Genomic DNA, 15,905 nt, shown 5'->3' on the forward strand with positions numbered 1-15,905 from the left:
CTGCCTTGGTCGTCACGTGGTACGGCAGGGAGTACGTGACTCGGCTGACAATTAGGCTGTTGACTAGCTTGAGAGTGTCGTCTTCTTTCATTCCGTATTTCTTTTGGGATACCCTATTGATCATGCGGCCCACCTGTTCCGCCGCCTTGCTCAGCAGGCTAATGGTGTGGCTGCACTTCCGGCTGCCTTGTAGCCACATGCCCAGGATCCTAATCATGTTCTTCTCCGGGATGTTGTGTCCCTCGAGGGTCACCTCCAGTGTCGCTTGCGTTGGGTGCTTGCCGACCCTGAGGAGCTCCGACTTCTCCGTGGAGCATCGCAGTCCCCTTTCTCTGGTGTAGTTCTCCACGCAGGTCGCCGCTTCCTGCAGTTTTTCTTGCTTCTCTCCGAGGGATCCTTGGGTGACCCAGATCGTGACGTCGTCGGCGTATATCGCGTGCTGGATTCCTCGGATCTCCTTAAGTTTTCTTGCCAGGCCAATCATTGCCACGTTGAAGAGGACGGGCGATATGACGGATCCTTGGGGTGTGCCCTTGCACGGCGTGGGGAAGACGTTGCTTCTCAGCCCGCCCAGCCCCACCGTTGCCGTTCTGTTGCTCAGGAAGTCCCTGACGTAATCGTGCACTCTCTTCCCGCAGTTGGTGTTGTTGATGCCCTCCATGATGGCCGCGTGGCTCACGTTGTCGAAGGCCCCCTTTATGTCGAGGGCCATGACGACGTTTTCGCCCGTTTTCGGCATCGTCTCGAGCAATTCCTCCTTGAGTTGGAGTAGCACGTCTTGCGTTGAGAGGTTGGCTCTTAAACCGTACATGCTATCCAGGTACCATCGCTCGTTTTCCAAGTGCGACTGGATTCTCTTCGTGATCACTTTCTCGTACAGCTTGCTCAGGCACGACGTTAGGGATATCGGCCTGAGATTTTCTATTTGGAGTTTCTTCCCTGGCTTCTGAATCATTACGACGACGGCGTGTTTCCACTCCGCCGGAACTCTTCCTTCTTGCCAGAGCTTGTTGAGGTAGGCCGTAAGTTGGTCGATGGCCTCGTCGCCGACATTTCTGATTAGCGAGTTCCGGATTTTGTCCGCCCCCGCCGCCGTGTTCTTGGTGGCTGATCTTATCGCCTCGACGACCTCTTCTCTCATGATGGGTCGGTCCGTGGTAGGGTTTTCTTCGCCGCGGTATTCTTCCTTGTAGCTCTCGACCTGGTCTTTGCCGTAGCATTTGACCCGGACTTCCTCAAGGAGTTGTTCGTCTGTGCCTTCGTACTGGTGGACTAGCCTCTGTATCGACTTGCTGCCTTCGGATTTGTTTTTGCTCGGGTCCATGAGGGCCTTGAGGATCTGCCACGTTCTGGCCGTACTGAGGGTGCCGTTTAGCGAATTGCTAAATTGCTGCCACCCCTGTCCGGCCAGCTGCGTCGCGTACTCCTCCGTTTTCTTGGTGATGTCCGCAATTTTCTTTTTTAGCTTTCTGTTGAGTTTCTGTCTCTTCCACCTCTTGGTGAGCCCGCGTCTCGCCTCCCATAGCCTGAGGAGCCGCTTGTCCACCTCCGGCGTCTGTTCCGTCCTGTCTACTTCCTTCGTGTATAGGTCTTGGATTCGTCTGAGTTGTTGGCTCCACTCTTCCGCCGAAACGATGCTGCCTTCGAGCTGCTTGCAGTGCGCTCTAAAGGCGTCCCAGTCCGTCAGCCGAGCCGTGCCAATCTTCCTCCGGACGTTGTCCGCCACCGTGCTGATCCTTATTATGTGATGGTCGCTCCCAAGGTTCTCGAGCAGGTTTTCCCACTCTGCTTGTTTGGCGCCCCTGATAAAGGTTAGATCGGGACTCGTGTCTGGACTGACGCTATTCCCCTGCCTGGTCGGTTGGTTCTCGTCGGTTAGCAGCTCGCACCCCACGTTCTCTGCCGCCGTGCAGATGCCGCGCCCCTTTTTAGCGGAATGCCGCAGCAAAGAAACGTAGGTCACTATGGGGCTGCAATAAATATGAAATGGTGCGTGGGATATGGAAAGGAGTAATGGTTCCAGCGGTAAATGTTCGCAACTGCCATTTTGTGCTTAAAGTTGAAAATCTTGTCCGGGTTAGAAGTTAAACAAAAATCGGTAGGCCGCTTAGCTTCGAGAGTCCATGGCAAAACCACAAATGAGGCAGTGCAAGGTGACATGGGTTACGCCTCGTTTGAAGTCAAAAACGCGCAGAGCAGAATTAGCTTTGAAGAAAGGCTCAGGGACATTGATCAAAATAAGTGGGTGGCTAAAGTGCACAAGTATCTGTATCAGAAAAACGTGGACACAGATGGAAGGAAAAGGTCAAGAAAGTTCGCAGCCAAGTACAGGGTAATTGGAAGTGTAAGTTGACGACAACGAGTCATCAAGAAGAAAGTGAGAGAAACAGACAGTGATGGAGAGTGAGAGAAACAGACATTGGATGCAAAGAATAGAAGCAACAAAGACTATATATGTACAAGAATGAAAAGAAAAATATTAGAAGGGAGAATCTGTACGATAACTTATCATCTCCCGACATATGCTATGGCTCTCCCGCAAAATGCTTCGATAAGTGATGAATTGTAGCAGTTTGTCATATCGAGCGACGCGCATGCGCAGCTTGAATGGTCCGTGTTCCTTGTCAAGCACTCTGTCAATATATCATTGTACAATTTTATATCTGTAGCACGGGTTTGTATGCAAGCGACGTGCAAACTATCGGTCTTTCGCTGCTTTTCAGTGCGTAGTGCGAGCCTTGTCGTATGTGTTTTTGTCTTCTTATTTTTGATCATTTTTTCATATGTACTGTCCACTCCTGCCTACGTCCTTCTCTGAAAGCTGGCAGTATTTATCAAATAAATAAATAAAATAAATAACACGAAGGGAAGTGCCTTGTTTTTTGAGGCTCGAGCTCGTTTCCTAAGGAGACAAACATACTAGTGCAAATATTCGCAACAAGATGAGGCATATATATATGCTGCAGCGAAAATCCGAAGACCATGCACTCAGCACATCCTAATAGAATGCGAAGGAGTTCACTCAGTGAGAGCCGTAGATGGTCCATAAGCTTTTGGCTTTATAGTGGACGGAAGGATCAACCGGTCAGCAGTCGAGATTTGCAAGAGATGTTTATAGTATTGGTGGAAAAAACAGCGAATTTATTTATACGACCGTATCCGTTACAGGCATAGGTAGCGGTACAAGGTACATAAAGAAGTTTTGAGGAACAAATGAATGAATAAAGCTTTATTTGAAGCAGTGGCTTGTTACTCGAGGTGGCAAGGTCCCTTAATTCAGGAACCCTCTGACCTGGATCGCCCGCCAGGCTCGGGCGACGAATTCGCGATGGTTGACCAGGTCTGGCTTAGAGATCGCAGCCTCCCACGTTTCAGTGAGGAGGTTTGGGTCTGCGTCTACCGCTACTGGTTGTGTCGCTGTGATGCTTGCTCCGTTATTCTTGCGAGGTGTGGCAGGTTGTCTGGAAGGTTGCAATGTGGACAGGTTAGCTGTATAGCGTCGGTACGAAATGGTGCAATAAGATGCCGTAGGTGAAGGTATTACTTTGGAGTCGCCTGTTGTCGGTGCCTTCGTTTCTTGTTAGTTTTGAATGTGGGGGAGGTTATGCCCTGCGTCCAAGCCGATGGCGCTGCGGTAGTGCTTGGCATATGTTAGTGCTATGGTTTCTGTTTCCTCCGCTGATGTGGGTGGGTGGGACGTGTCTAGAATTTCGTGCGGGGAGGCCCTGTTGACGCTTGCGCGGGCCGCGGTGTGTGCCGCTGGGTTCCCCTCGAGTCCCTCGCGTCCAGGAGCCCATATGATGCAGGTGTAGGGGGAAGATGCGTCGTTTCGTTTCAGTACGCTGGTCGCTTTGATGGAGATCTTGCCTTTCATGTAGTTGCGCGCCGCTGTCTGAGAGTCGATGAAGGCCACTATGGCATACTCGCTTGTTTGGGTGGCGAGTGCTATAGCGGCCTCCTCAGCTGTGTCGCCCGTTCGGCGAAAAGTGTCGCCAATGCCAATTTCGTTTCCTTGTAATGTGTGACGCTGATGGCGAAGGTTTTTCGGCCCGGATGCTTAGCTTTATCCACGTAGCGCGCGTGCGGGTCGTTATGGTGCTTGTGCCTGATGACGTTTACCCTGGCAAGCCGTCTGCCTCGGTAGTGTTCAGGACGCATTTTCCGAGGGATCCGGTGAACTTGTAGACATTCTCGGAACTTCGACGGGATCTTGCCCTTACGTTCGCCACCGAGTTCTAGGTTGATGGCGTATCCTGTGCGTCGGAGTACTGCTCGGCCTGTGGTTGTGAGCTTGAGTTTCTCGATCTGGTTGAGGAGGTGTGCTTCCGCGAGTTCTTCCCAGGAATTGTGAACTCCCATGCCAAGCAATCGGTCAGTGGAGGCGGTTGGTAGCAGTCCTATAGGGTGAGCTTCGTCACCTTTCGTATTAGGAGGTTTAGCTTGTGTTTATCCACTGTCTTCAGAGTAGGTAAGGAGTTCCGTATATAATGCGGCTATAAAGGAGGGCTTGTACCATTCTCTAGGTGTCGTGCTCTTTGAGGCCATTCCACCAGCTGACCATCCGTCATATGAAATGAGTAAGCTGTGTCACGGTGTTCTGTAGCGTGGGGGAGTGCGGTGGAGCCGGACCCGTCCTTGTGTATATGTAGCCGAAGATATTGAAGCAAGCCGACCTTCGGTATTAGGACTCCCTGTACAAGCACTCGTGGGTCCGGTACACCGTGACTTTAGGGTCTGCCGCGGCTGCGTGCCGCGAGCACTAGCAGCTCGGATTTGTCCGGGGCGCAGTGGAGCCCGCTGGTGTCGAGATACCGTTCGATAATGCTGACCGCCTCCTGAAGACTGTCCTCCTGTTCGCCCGTGCTCGCGCCTCGTCCACAGTGTGACATCTGCATATAGAACGTGGCATATCCCTGGGACGGTGTCTAGGAGGCGGGGAAGCTTGAGGAGGGCCACGTTGAAGAGGAGTGGTGAAACTACCGAACCTTGCGGCGTACCGCTGTTAGGTAGGTGAAATGTCTTGCTCCGTAGGTTGGCAGTCTCTACCGCGGCCGTACGGTTGGTGAAGAAAACGCGCATGTAGGCGTATGTTCTGGCGCCGCAGGCGATAGCGTTTAAGCGACGGAGAATGTCTTTATAGCTCACATTATCGAAGGCGCCCTTTACATCTAGAGCTACAATGGTTGTCTTGCTGTGTTTGCTCAAATGGACAAGAGATTTTGGAGGACACAAGCTTCGCCTTTAAGAGTGGAATGCGCTAGCATTCAAAGACCTCTGACTGTTTTTCATGCTTCCCGGCAACTACAGCTTATGTAACTGTAACGTTAACCGGGAAACGCTGGCGGCGAACGCTAAGCACGAAGGTAAGCATTCTGGTAGAAATGCGGCCTCTTGCGTGGGTCAATCTCCTGTGATTGTTTCATAATTTAATATTTCAGTCTGAGAAGAGCTAACAAAAAATATGCGTTGACGGTGGTTTTTTTTTTTCATTGCATTTGTTTGTGGGCTGCCGTTCTCAAAATTCCGAGGAATAACTTTGGAAAGAACGAAAGAGAAGATATGATCAACTTTGGCAGTAGAAGAGTGATTGGGTATGTGTGGTTCGGAATCTGGTTCGAAATTCTTTTTGTCGAAGCGACCCCGGACGCGGGTCGTCGACGCTGGATTTTCCGCCACACGGGGCCCTTAGCGCTATTGCGTTAAACTATCTTCCTTTAGCTGGAAGAGGACGTCTCGAATGGAGAGAATCTGGCGGAAGCTACATGTGGTGTTCGGATAGCGATTGTATTCCGTGAGATGGGGGATAAGCCGCTCGTCGACCATTTTTGCAAACAGTTGCCTGGCGCAGGACCTAAGGGAGATGGGGCGCAGATTTGCGATGGAGATGGGTTTTAACGCGAGAGCGTTAAGGGTCCCGTGTCGCAGAAAATCGGGTGCCGGCGTCCCGAATCCGGCGTCGAGCGACCCTTCAGAAAAAAGAATTTCGGACCAAATTCCGAGCCACGTATACCCAACCATTATTCTACCACGAAAGTTGTTTATAACTTGTCTTTCGTTCTTTACAAAGTTAGTCATCGGAATTTTGAGAACGGCAGCACGCAAATAAATTTAGTGAAAAAAAAAACACCGACAGCGCATATCTTTTATTTTAGCTCTTCGCAGACTGAAATCTTAAAAGTGCGAAACAATAACAGGAGATCGACCCACGCAAGAGGCCGCTTTTCTACTAGAAAGCTTGCCATCGTGTATAGCGTTTGCCGCCAGCGTTTCGCGGTAATCGTTATGGTTACATAAGCTGCAGTTGCCGGGAAGCATGAAAAGCAGTCAGGGGTCTTTCAATGCTCGTTCCCTCCCCCCCACCTTCAGGGGGGGGGGAGGGGGCGAGACTGTTCGCCTTCGATTTGAATTATGTAGTGATCGCTCCCTAGCGCGTCCGGGAGTCGGATCCACGTGGTTTTCCACACGTCTCGAACGTGAGATCAGGATTGGTGTCCCTCGACACGCTGTCGCCCACTTTGGTTGGTTGAAGCAGGTCATTCCATATCGTCAGGCGGTGTTGCTGTGTGGCGTCGTGAACCCGTGCCCCTTTCTTGGTGGTATTAGGGTAGCCCCAGAACACGTGTGGGGCCTGGAGCTACCAAGGCCCCATATGTGGCCACACGGCTACCACTAAAACGAGCTGGTTGCCGTTAACGCTCTTGCGAAGGTCCGCGAAGGTCCCGGAGGAAGTGGTAGAAGTGGCGTAGCTGCTCCTGCAGCGGGCTGTAGAGGCTGGCTGAGTATAGGCTCTGTTGCGTCTTGCGAGTCGGAAACACCATCACTATGGTGTGTTCGATTTCAATGTCTTCAATTTCATGGGGCTGTGCGGTTCGTGTATTATTGACAAGAATTACGGTGCGGGCGGCGTGTGCCACAGGGTTGTAGCCGGGGAGCTTGATTTTTTCTGTATTCGTTTCCTGTAAGACGATTACGTCTGGATTGCTTGTTTTGAGATATTCTTGCATGTAGGCCGATCGGAGTCTACAGGATCTGCAATTCCAGTGCCAAATGTGGAAGGTGGGAAGTGGCTCGGGCTGTCTACGTTTGGAAGCCGTCTTGTTGGTAGTTGTCTTCCGCCTGAAGCATGTTGTTTGATGTTGTCGAGCCAGAATCCTCCGCGGATTCCACTAGGACTGCCTTTCGTCTATTGCGTTTGGTTCATGACTGCTGTGCCAGCTGTTCATGAGTCACAAAATTCTTGTAAGCATACGTCATGAAGTTTGTAGTGCCGTGAAGCCATCAGTTTGCCGTTTAGTGTGGCAACTGTGCAGGTTAGTGGCTCTGCCTTTTTCATGATTTTAGTATCACTGTCTGTGTACTTCTGATGCGCCAAGTTTCGTAGTGACGGTTTGCTTGAAGACTTATAGGCGTCGTTCAACGGGGTCTAGAATCTTCGCTTCATATGCTTGCAGCCATTCGTCTATCTGCTTCATTATTCTGGCTTCTAGATGTTTTAGTATCCTTTTCTCTGTTCGCTGCTCTGTCCTCTAGTTCTGCTGCGTTGCACTCGGCTGCCGGTCGTTGTTGTATCCTCCTCTGTAGATCCTATACTTTATGTTCGAGAGTCCGCATAGTCGTTGTCTCGCCAGAACTGCTCGTGGTGCGCGGGAGACTCGAGCCGCAGCGGCGTAAGTGACTGGCCTAGCGGAGAGAGACCGTGACCGAGTTTTAAGGAAGAGAAAGAAAGATTAAACAAACGTATACAAAAATAGTAGGATGAAAAGCCTGTAGAGAATACCTGGTTAACTCAAGCAGGCTAGGTGACTCTGCCACCGCGCCGTTTTAAAGGGGATGAAAATAAGTCATCGTCATGATCAAGTACAGTAACTAAAGAGTCTTGTCTGTCTAATCAGATTGCGCGCGTGACGTGGATCTCCTGCACCTTCTCGAATGTACGCGAACACAACGGATTACGCTGAAATACGTTAAATGACACGTCCAAGAATTTGGGTGGGTGGATGGATGGTAGCTATGAGCGTCCTCTTTGAAACCAGGCGGCGGGCTGCGCCACGAAGCTCTTGCAGTTAATTTCCCTAATATCCTACCTATGTTTAGAAAAAAAATCACGAAGAATTTCCGCCATAAAGCTTCCTGAACCACAGTTAGAAACTTTCGTTTTGTACGCGGGTGAATCAGAAAGTCTTTGCCCCTATTTTTTTAGCCAAATTAGGGCTGTAAATCCGAAGTCAACATATCCATTACCAGCGGTGGAGCTTTCTTGGACCGGCCCGGCCTTATCTGCCGGTAGCTCCGCGGCGCGGCGCTGCTGTCTGCTGTTGAACATGCCGGTTGTGCTTCACACGTCCACGGCGTTAGAGCAACGAAGGGGGTTTCGTTCAGGGGTTCTCGGTTCTCAGTTCATTGGCTCATTCTTTGTGCCATTGTGGACTTCATACCGATGTTTGGAAATTCACACCAGGGAAATGCGCCGTCATCAGCCCGAATCACTGAAAAGGAGCAATCACCGACTTACGCTTCGTACGTGTGAAGATTTGATTATTTGCGCAAGAATTCTAAGGTTGAAAAGGCACATTTCTAAAGTTGTACTGCGCCCGCAGTGATTTCTTAGTGTGGGTATGGTATGGGCTGCTAACCATAAGGTCGCGGTATCGTATCCCGGCCACGGCTGCCGCATTTCGATGGGAGCGAAATGAGAAGACACTCGTGTACTTAGATTTAGGTGCACCTTAAAGAACCCCAGGTCGTCCAAATTTTCGGAGTCCCTCACTAGGGCGTGCCTCATAATGAGAAAGTGGTTTTCGCACGTAAAACTGCATAATGTAACATTTCTTTTTAAGTTGTACTGCAGTGAAACCTCTTTACGGGGCATGCGCCTTTTATGAGAACATCAGACGCTCCAACCGCAGGAACATTGCAGCGATATTTGGAAAAGTAGCATTTGCAAAGCTGTAAAGATATCTCGAAGACACCAAAGGGTTAACAACTTCTTTCAAGTGAGATTAGATTTCTTCAAAATTCCGCATCCGCCGAAAAGCCAAGAACTTGCATGATGCGGGGAAAGCAATGCACATGATACAGCTGCGAGAGAACAAGGTGAAACAAGTTTCTCAGTGAATAATGAAATGAACAAAAAAAGCAGTTTACACATTGCATAAATTAAGCAGATGCACTGACCACTACAAAAGCAGAAAAACAATGTTTGAGTTCTTACTCATGTCGTGGAACAAGCGAAGTAACTCCGACGTCCAAGGTCTTGCGTATGTGTATAAATATAGTCGACAGCTGTGAGCTAGGTTGGACGACGGACGACTGTGCTCGTGGCTCGTTTTGCGGTTTGCGGGCTACTCGTATTTCTGGGCACGATTCCTCCAAGAAGAGTTAGGCTCTTATTCCACACGTTTGGCAGTGTTTGTTTTCTCATCGTCACCACCGCGCGTGATAGCATAAAATGTGCATAAGTGTGCGTGATAATAAGTGTGCACGTCTTCTGCGGCGAGATAATTGAACCGGTACGTTTTCGTTTCCCTTATAAAAGCTGGCTCGACTGCGCGCACCATATTAAGAAAAAATGACCGAGCTAGCATGAATCGACTTGTAGTGTTCAATGGGATCGTCCTGCGCGCGTTGGTCATCTCCGGATGCTCGCAGTGGAACGTGCCGATGGTGATGTTCTGCTGGAAGATCGGCTCTGCCCTGTGCACGGGAAACACGGTTGTCGTGAAGCCGGCCGAGCAGACACCGTTGACGGCGCTGTACACGGCCAGCCTGGTGCGCGAGGCGGGGTTTCCCCCGGGCGTCGTAAACGTGGTGCCGGGATTCGGGGAGACCGCAGGCGCCGCTCTCTCCAACCACATGGACGTTGACAAGATTGCCTTCACTGGATCCACGCAGGTATTCTTGGTATATTCTTGGAATGCAGTTTACCATGCCTCTGTTTGCTTTGGCGCAACGAGCGAACATAGTGTAAATGTAGATTAGGACGTTTAGAGTTATTCGCACATACCATTCTGGGACTTTAGTCAAGGAGAATGTAGCTTGAAATAAATAAGAAATGCAAAACATTTTCAAGTTGAGGATAGGTAGGTTAGAATAAAAATAAATAGATTAGTGGGAGCACTTTCGGTAACTTTCTTTATCCTCATCACCCCTGGGCACGTCGTCTTCATCGCGACCTCAGCGGATACAGTGACTGCACCAAAACGGCGGTGCACATTCTTTGAGACAGTATGCCAGAGCACATGGTCAGTATGTCCATTTAGGAATCCTGTCTTAGCGAGGCTCGATAGGTAGAAAGGGATATTTCGCGAGTTGACCCACCTGTTGGATGCGATGACAGCGATTGCGAGTCAGGCGTCAACGTCACCCTTCTGGAGTCTGGTGAACACTTGCGCTTCACCCGTGCTAAAGTAGGCGGCCGCGCTGAGACGTTGACGACAGATGATCCACGTTGTTCCGCTTGGAACAGGGCGGCGGAGGCAAGCGGCAACTTGAACAGTGAGTAATGACTAGCGATCGTAAGAGAGATTTGGCACCTCTGCTACTTGAGGGACGGCTTTTTATTATGGAAGCTTCCGGAGAGCCGACGACAACGGGCCCGGTAGGGATAATATGTGCAGATGAGCGTGACGAACGTTATCAGCAGTGTGCACATTATTCACGGCCATGTTACAGACGTACTCTCTGCGTCGCTGTTTGCATGTACCCTCCAGGTTGGCCGACTGATGCTGAAGGCCTCGGGTGACACAAACTGCAAGCGCGTGTCACTGGAGCTAGGAGGGAAGAGCCCGCTGATTGTCTTCCCAGATGCCGACCGTACGTACGCACTTCCTGCGCAGTATCCTGCACAGCTCTCCGCACAATTTCCCGGAGGTGACGCAAAGGCTTCTTTCGGTCTTTTACAGCCAGCGGGTGCACCTTCTGCATTTACGTGAGCTGCCTGTTCGCTGGACGACGGCGGCGGCACTCCACGTACTTCTTTTATTAGTGTAGTTCATGAAAACTTGCGGGAGCATGCACACCTTTTGAGGACTACATGTTTTAACGCAAGAGCGTTAAGAGCCCCGTGTCGCAGAAAATCCGGCGTCCGGCATCGGACATCGCTTCGGCAAAAGTAACTTCGTACCAAATTCCGAACCACGCTTACCCACACACTCTTCTACCACCAAAGTTGCTCATACCGCGTCTTATTCTTTACAAAGTTATTCCTCGGAATTTTGAGAACGGCGCCCACAAGCAAATTTAATGAAAAGAAATAAACATCGACAGCGCATATATCTTATGTTAGCTCTTCTCGGACTGATTATTAAATGTGCGAAACAATAACAGGAGATACACCCACGCAAGAGGCCGCGTTTCTGCCAGAAAGCTTTCCTTCGTGCATAGCGTTCGCCGCCAGGGTTTCCCCGTAAACGTTACGGTTAAATAAGCTGCAGTTGCCGGGAAGCATGAAAAGCAGTCAGGGGCCTGCGAATGCTATCGCGTTTCACTCTTACGAGTAAGCTTTAGCTAGGGTGCTCCTATCTAAACACATGTAAAAGGAGAATTCGTTTTTCTCGATAACCACTGCACCGAATTTCACAAGGTTTGTTGCATTTAAAAGAAAAGCTTAAGATGTAGTGACTGTTTGTTTCGAATTTGTCATTTAGCTCGTAATTTTTTTATTAAATTTTGGCAAAAATCGAAAATGTTCAGAAACGAGAGTTTAAATCTCTGTAACACAGCAATGACAAATGATATCTCAGTTCTGTGAAATAAATCTAGTAGTACATCTAAAGCGGACAAAATTGATATTGTGACATACGACTTTGTGCCACTGTGGACGGAAGAAGGTTGTGAGGTGAAGAGGAGGGTGAAGTAGAATCGGTAGAAAAACATGGAAGTGGAAACTCACCAACGGCACGAATTTTATCAGGATCAGGCTGGACGCCTGCAGCGTCAACCAAGTGACCAAGTACTCGTATTTGACGGTGGCCAAAATGGCATTTTGCAGAATTGAGTTGTAGGCCAGATAGCCGAAAAACAGCAAGGATAGCTGAGAGTCAGTGGAGGTGGCTCTCAAACTTCGGTGAAAAAACAATGACGACATCAAGGTAGCAGAGGCACGTGGTCCATTTGAAACCCCGCAGAAGAGAGTCAGTCATGCGCTCGAAGGTAGCAGGGACATTGCATAGTCCGAAACATCACTTTAAATTGGTAGAGACCATCTGGGGTGACGAAGGCGGTCTTTTCGCGGTCTCGTTCGTCCACTGCGATTTGCCAGTAGCCAGAGCACAAATCAATCGACGAAAAATAACCGGCACCGTGTAAGCAGTCCAGCGCGTCATCAATACGCGGAAGCGGTAACACGTCCTTTTTGGTAATCTTATTAAGGTGACGGTAATCAATGCGAAATCTCCAGGTGTTGTTCTTCTTTTTAACCAGAAGGACAGGTGACGCTCACGGACTGCAGGAAGGCTCGATAATATCTTTGGAGAGCATGTTGTCCACCTCCGTTTGGATCACCTGGCGTTCAGCCACAGACACACGGTAGAGCCGCCGGTGTATAGGAGAAGCGTCACCAGTGTGGATTGGATGGGTGACGACACGGGTTGGACCTAGCGGGCGATTGCCAAAATCAAAGATGTCTTCATAGGACATCAGAATGCGGCGAAGGGCGTGGGCGTAAGCAGATCGTAAATCAGTAGCTATCATTGATGCACACTTGTCGTTGCCTGAAGTAGGAGAAGCAGAAGCTGCAGCAGTGTGGAATCGTGGTTCGGGCGTAAGAGCAATAACTCCACGGTTTTCCAAAGGGGACAGCACAGCCAGAGATACACCCTCAGGAAGCACTTGCAGACACGAACCAAAGTTCAGAAGAGGAAGGCACGCTTGATTATTGACGAGAGTTACAATTGAGCTTGGTAGCGCTATTTGACGGGCCAGGAGGACGTCGCAAAGTGGAAACACCACGTAAGTACCATCTCGAAGTGGTGGAGAAGGCGACATGAGGATGTAAGTCGCAGCATCAGGTTGCAGTCGAACAAATTTAGTAGAACGAAGTCGAGACTTGTGGTCGTCACTCGGGTCGGCAAAATAATGGGGCAGTTCAAGGCGAAGGGTGCCGGCTGCACAGTCAATAAGTGCTGAATATGCAGTCAGAAAGTCGCTTCCAAGAATCACTTTGTGGGGACACTCGGCCAGTACGGTGATCAGGACTAACACTGGACGGCCAGCAATGGTAACACGGGCGGTGCACATTCCCATCACGGCTGTTGTACTGCCATTAGCTACTGGGACGGTAGGCGACTCGGCAGGTGTCACGACTTTACGGAGACGGCTACGAAGATCGGATCACATAACCGACACCTGAGCGCCAGTATCGATGAGCGCTTGAACGGGTACATCATCAACAAAAATTTCAATAAGGTTTGGTCGAGTAGTAGGGGTCAGCAGAGGTTTTCCACTCCGAGTCGTCAATGCTGCCGCACCTCCGGGGGCTCCATTTCTTTGTTTCCCGAGAAGCGGCCCGCGTAGGACGGGGACGAGGGACGACGAGGTGTGCGGCGAACCGGACTGACGGCGTTGCGGCGACGGCGAGCAGCTAGTGGTGTTTCCCCGAGGTGGAAGGCCGGCATGATATGGTTCAGAGGCGGGTGATAGAGGCCGAGGGTCTCGGTCGAAGTGTCGATCAGCATATGGTCGAGGCGAGGAGTACCAGCGGCTACTACGGCAGTGGCGGGAGATGTGACCGACCCGAGAGCAAGCAAAGCAAATTGGCCTGTCATCCGGTGTTCGCCACTCAGAAGGGTTCCGATATCGATTCGTGAACGACTGTCGAGGTGCAGCAGAGGCAATGACAGGAGCGGCAGGGGTGGGACGTGGGCGGACGGCAGGCTGTATGTCCATGTTTGCAATTTCTTGGCGGACAACAGCTTCAATAAGCGAAATGATCGTGTTGTCATGCGTATGGGGGCAGTGAGAACTTGGAGCCATAGCCTCAGGTTTGCGACGGATGACTTGCGTCAGGCTTGGCGTTGTAGGCGAATGTGACGCCGGAGGGTCGCTTTAGGAGGAAGTGGCAGCCGTATTCGCCAGTCGGTCGAAGCGTTGTACGATGCGTTTGCTCTTCGCTTGCTCAAAATTCCGGCATTCTTTAATGACGTACTCAACCGTTCAGCAGTTCATACAAAGCAGGAGGTTGAACGCATCGTCCGCGAGGACCTTCAAGATGTGTCCGACCTTATCGGCCGCCAGCATGTACGCGTCTGCTTTACGGCAGAGTGCCAGAACTGTCTTGAACATACGTGAATCCCAAAAAATTTAGTAATACGGAAATACAGCTTTTGCGGAACACTTGTACGCAAAGTAACAAATTCACGTAACATGCAAATTGACATATCGATTTTGTCCGATTTGAATGATCTAATGGATGTCGTTTACAGAACCGCGATATCTTTCTTGACGCAGAGCTATTAACTTAAAAACTGAGTGCGTCTAATTTTTTCGAGCTTGCGAATTCTTGAAAATTCTTTTAACAATATTCAGGCCCTGAATCGATATTTCGTTTCCAACAGTCACTAGACTTTACCTTTTTCTTTCAAATTAAACAAATTTCAATAAACTCGACCCCGGGGTTATCTCAGAAAAGCGTTTTTGCGATTTAGATGTAATTGAATAGGCCGCGGTGGAGTTGCGCCCGAGCTAAAGCTTCCTGATTAAAGCAAAGCTTAAGCGTCTTCTAATTTTCTTGTTTTACTTAACAAATCAAAACAGCGCGAGTCGAAACACAGGCGATGTCTTCACCCTGCTTTTTTTTTTCCACTTTAAGGAATGCCCAGAGTAAAATAGAGCAGAATGACTGAAAGGTGGGCAAGTAGGTTCGGATTCATAGCTATGCCTGACCAGCGCGACGTAACACGGACAACAGAGACAAAGAGACTGTATATGCACTGGCTGATAGAACAACTCGCTCATGAACGCGTCCTGCTTTTCTTTCGTATCTTTATTGCATTCACACAATTTGCGGGCTGTTTGTATTGTCTATCGCGTGTACAAATTTGGTGGAGGTTGCGGTATTTTATAATAACGCGATGGCTATGCAGAAAAGTCCATATATCTGAACAATCTGAGCGTAGTTTCGGCTCGGTGGCGTCGAATAAGGAGTTGCACTTCCTTGACACAGCGACCCGTAAAACGTCGGTGGCCTGTGAGGCGAGATAGTATTGTCACGTGGTAGTGACGGTGAAGAAAGCAGCAATACGGTGGAATACAAAACTAGCTTTTATTGGGCGAACCTGTGCCCACAAAACAGGCTACACTTATAGCACAACGATAGCGGCGAACACGGTCGGCGATCGTCGAAAATCTGATCAGCGGGTCAAGCGCGTCGGCTTTTATACACCAGTCGTCGAATCTTCCACACTAATCGTTCGGACACGCGTGCCTTCCACAAAGTTCTACACCATTCGCGTCAAGTGATGAAATCAGATAACATAAGGTTCGGCGACAACAGACAGCGGATAGAAGCATCGATAACTTTCCAGAAACTTTGGATACATGCAGGCGCGTCCCACGCTGTGCGATTACATTTGTTAGGCGGCGAAACGTGGTTGCCCGATAAAGATAAGTACACGTGCAGTATTTTCGCGGCCAAGGACAGACTCATACGTTGACCGGAATTGATGGGCAAGTACACTGTGAAATATAACGTAGTGCGCAATATAACCTAGTGCGCAAATAAGCTAGCGCTTTCCTGCGTAACAAACAATCCGCCAGATCCTAACCATAGACAGCTTCGCTATAAAACAGGAAAGGGGAGGCGAGAAAGATCACTCGAAATTGCGCCGAGTGTTGTTTTGCGGTTTGTTTGAGAGTAAGTGCCGATTCTACCTCACGCGATCACCGTGATCCCTCATTTGTTGCTGCGT

At 49.8% G+C, this 15,905-nt stretch overlaps 1 protein-coding gene across 1 annotated transcript in view; it reads left to right on the forward strand.

The window, feature by feature from the left end:
* Positions 1-15,905, forward strand: part of LOC126545206 (aldehyde dehydrogenase 1A1-like) — a 187,636-nt gene that overhangs the window by 84,601 nt on the left and 87,130 nt on the right. The window contains exons 7-8 of the mRNA XM_050192967.3: positions 9,649-9,891; positions 10,710-10,812. Coding sequence (XP_050048924.2) covers positions 9,649-9,891; positions 10,710-10,812 — 346 coding nt within the window. The remainder of the gene's footprint in view (positions 1-9,648; positions 9,892-10,709; positions 10,813-15,905) is intronic.

The sequence above is a fragment of the Dermacentor andersoni genome, chromosome 10 (assembly GCF_023375885.2).
Source record: "Dermacentor andersoni chromosome 10, qqDerAnde1_hic_scaffold, whole genome shotgun sequence".
Taxonomy (NCBI): Eukaryota; Metazoa; Arthropoda; class Arachnida; order Ixodida; family Ixodidae; genus Dermacentor; species Dermacentor andersoni.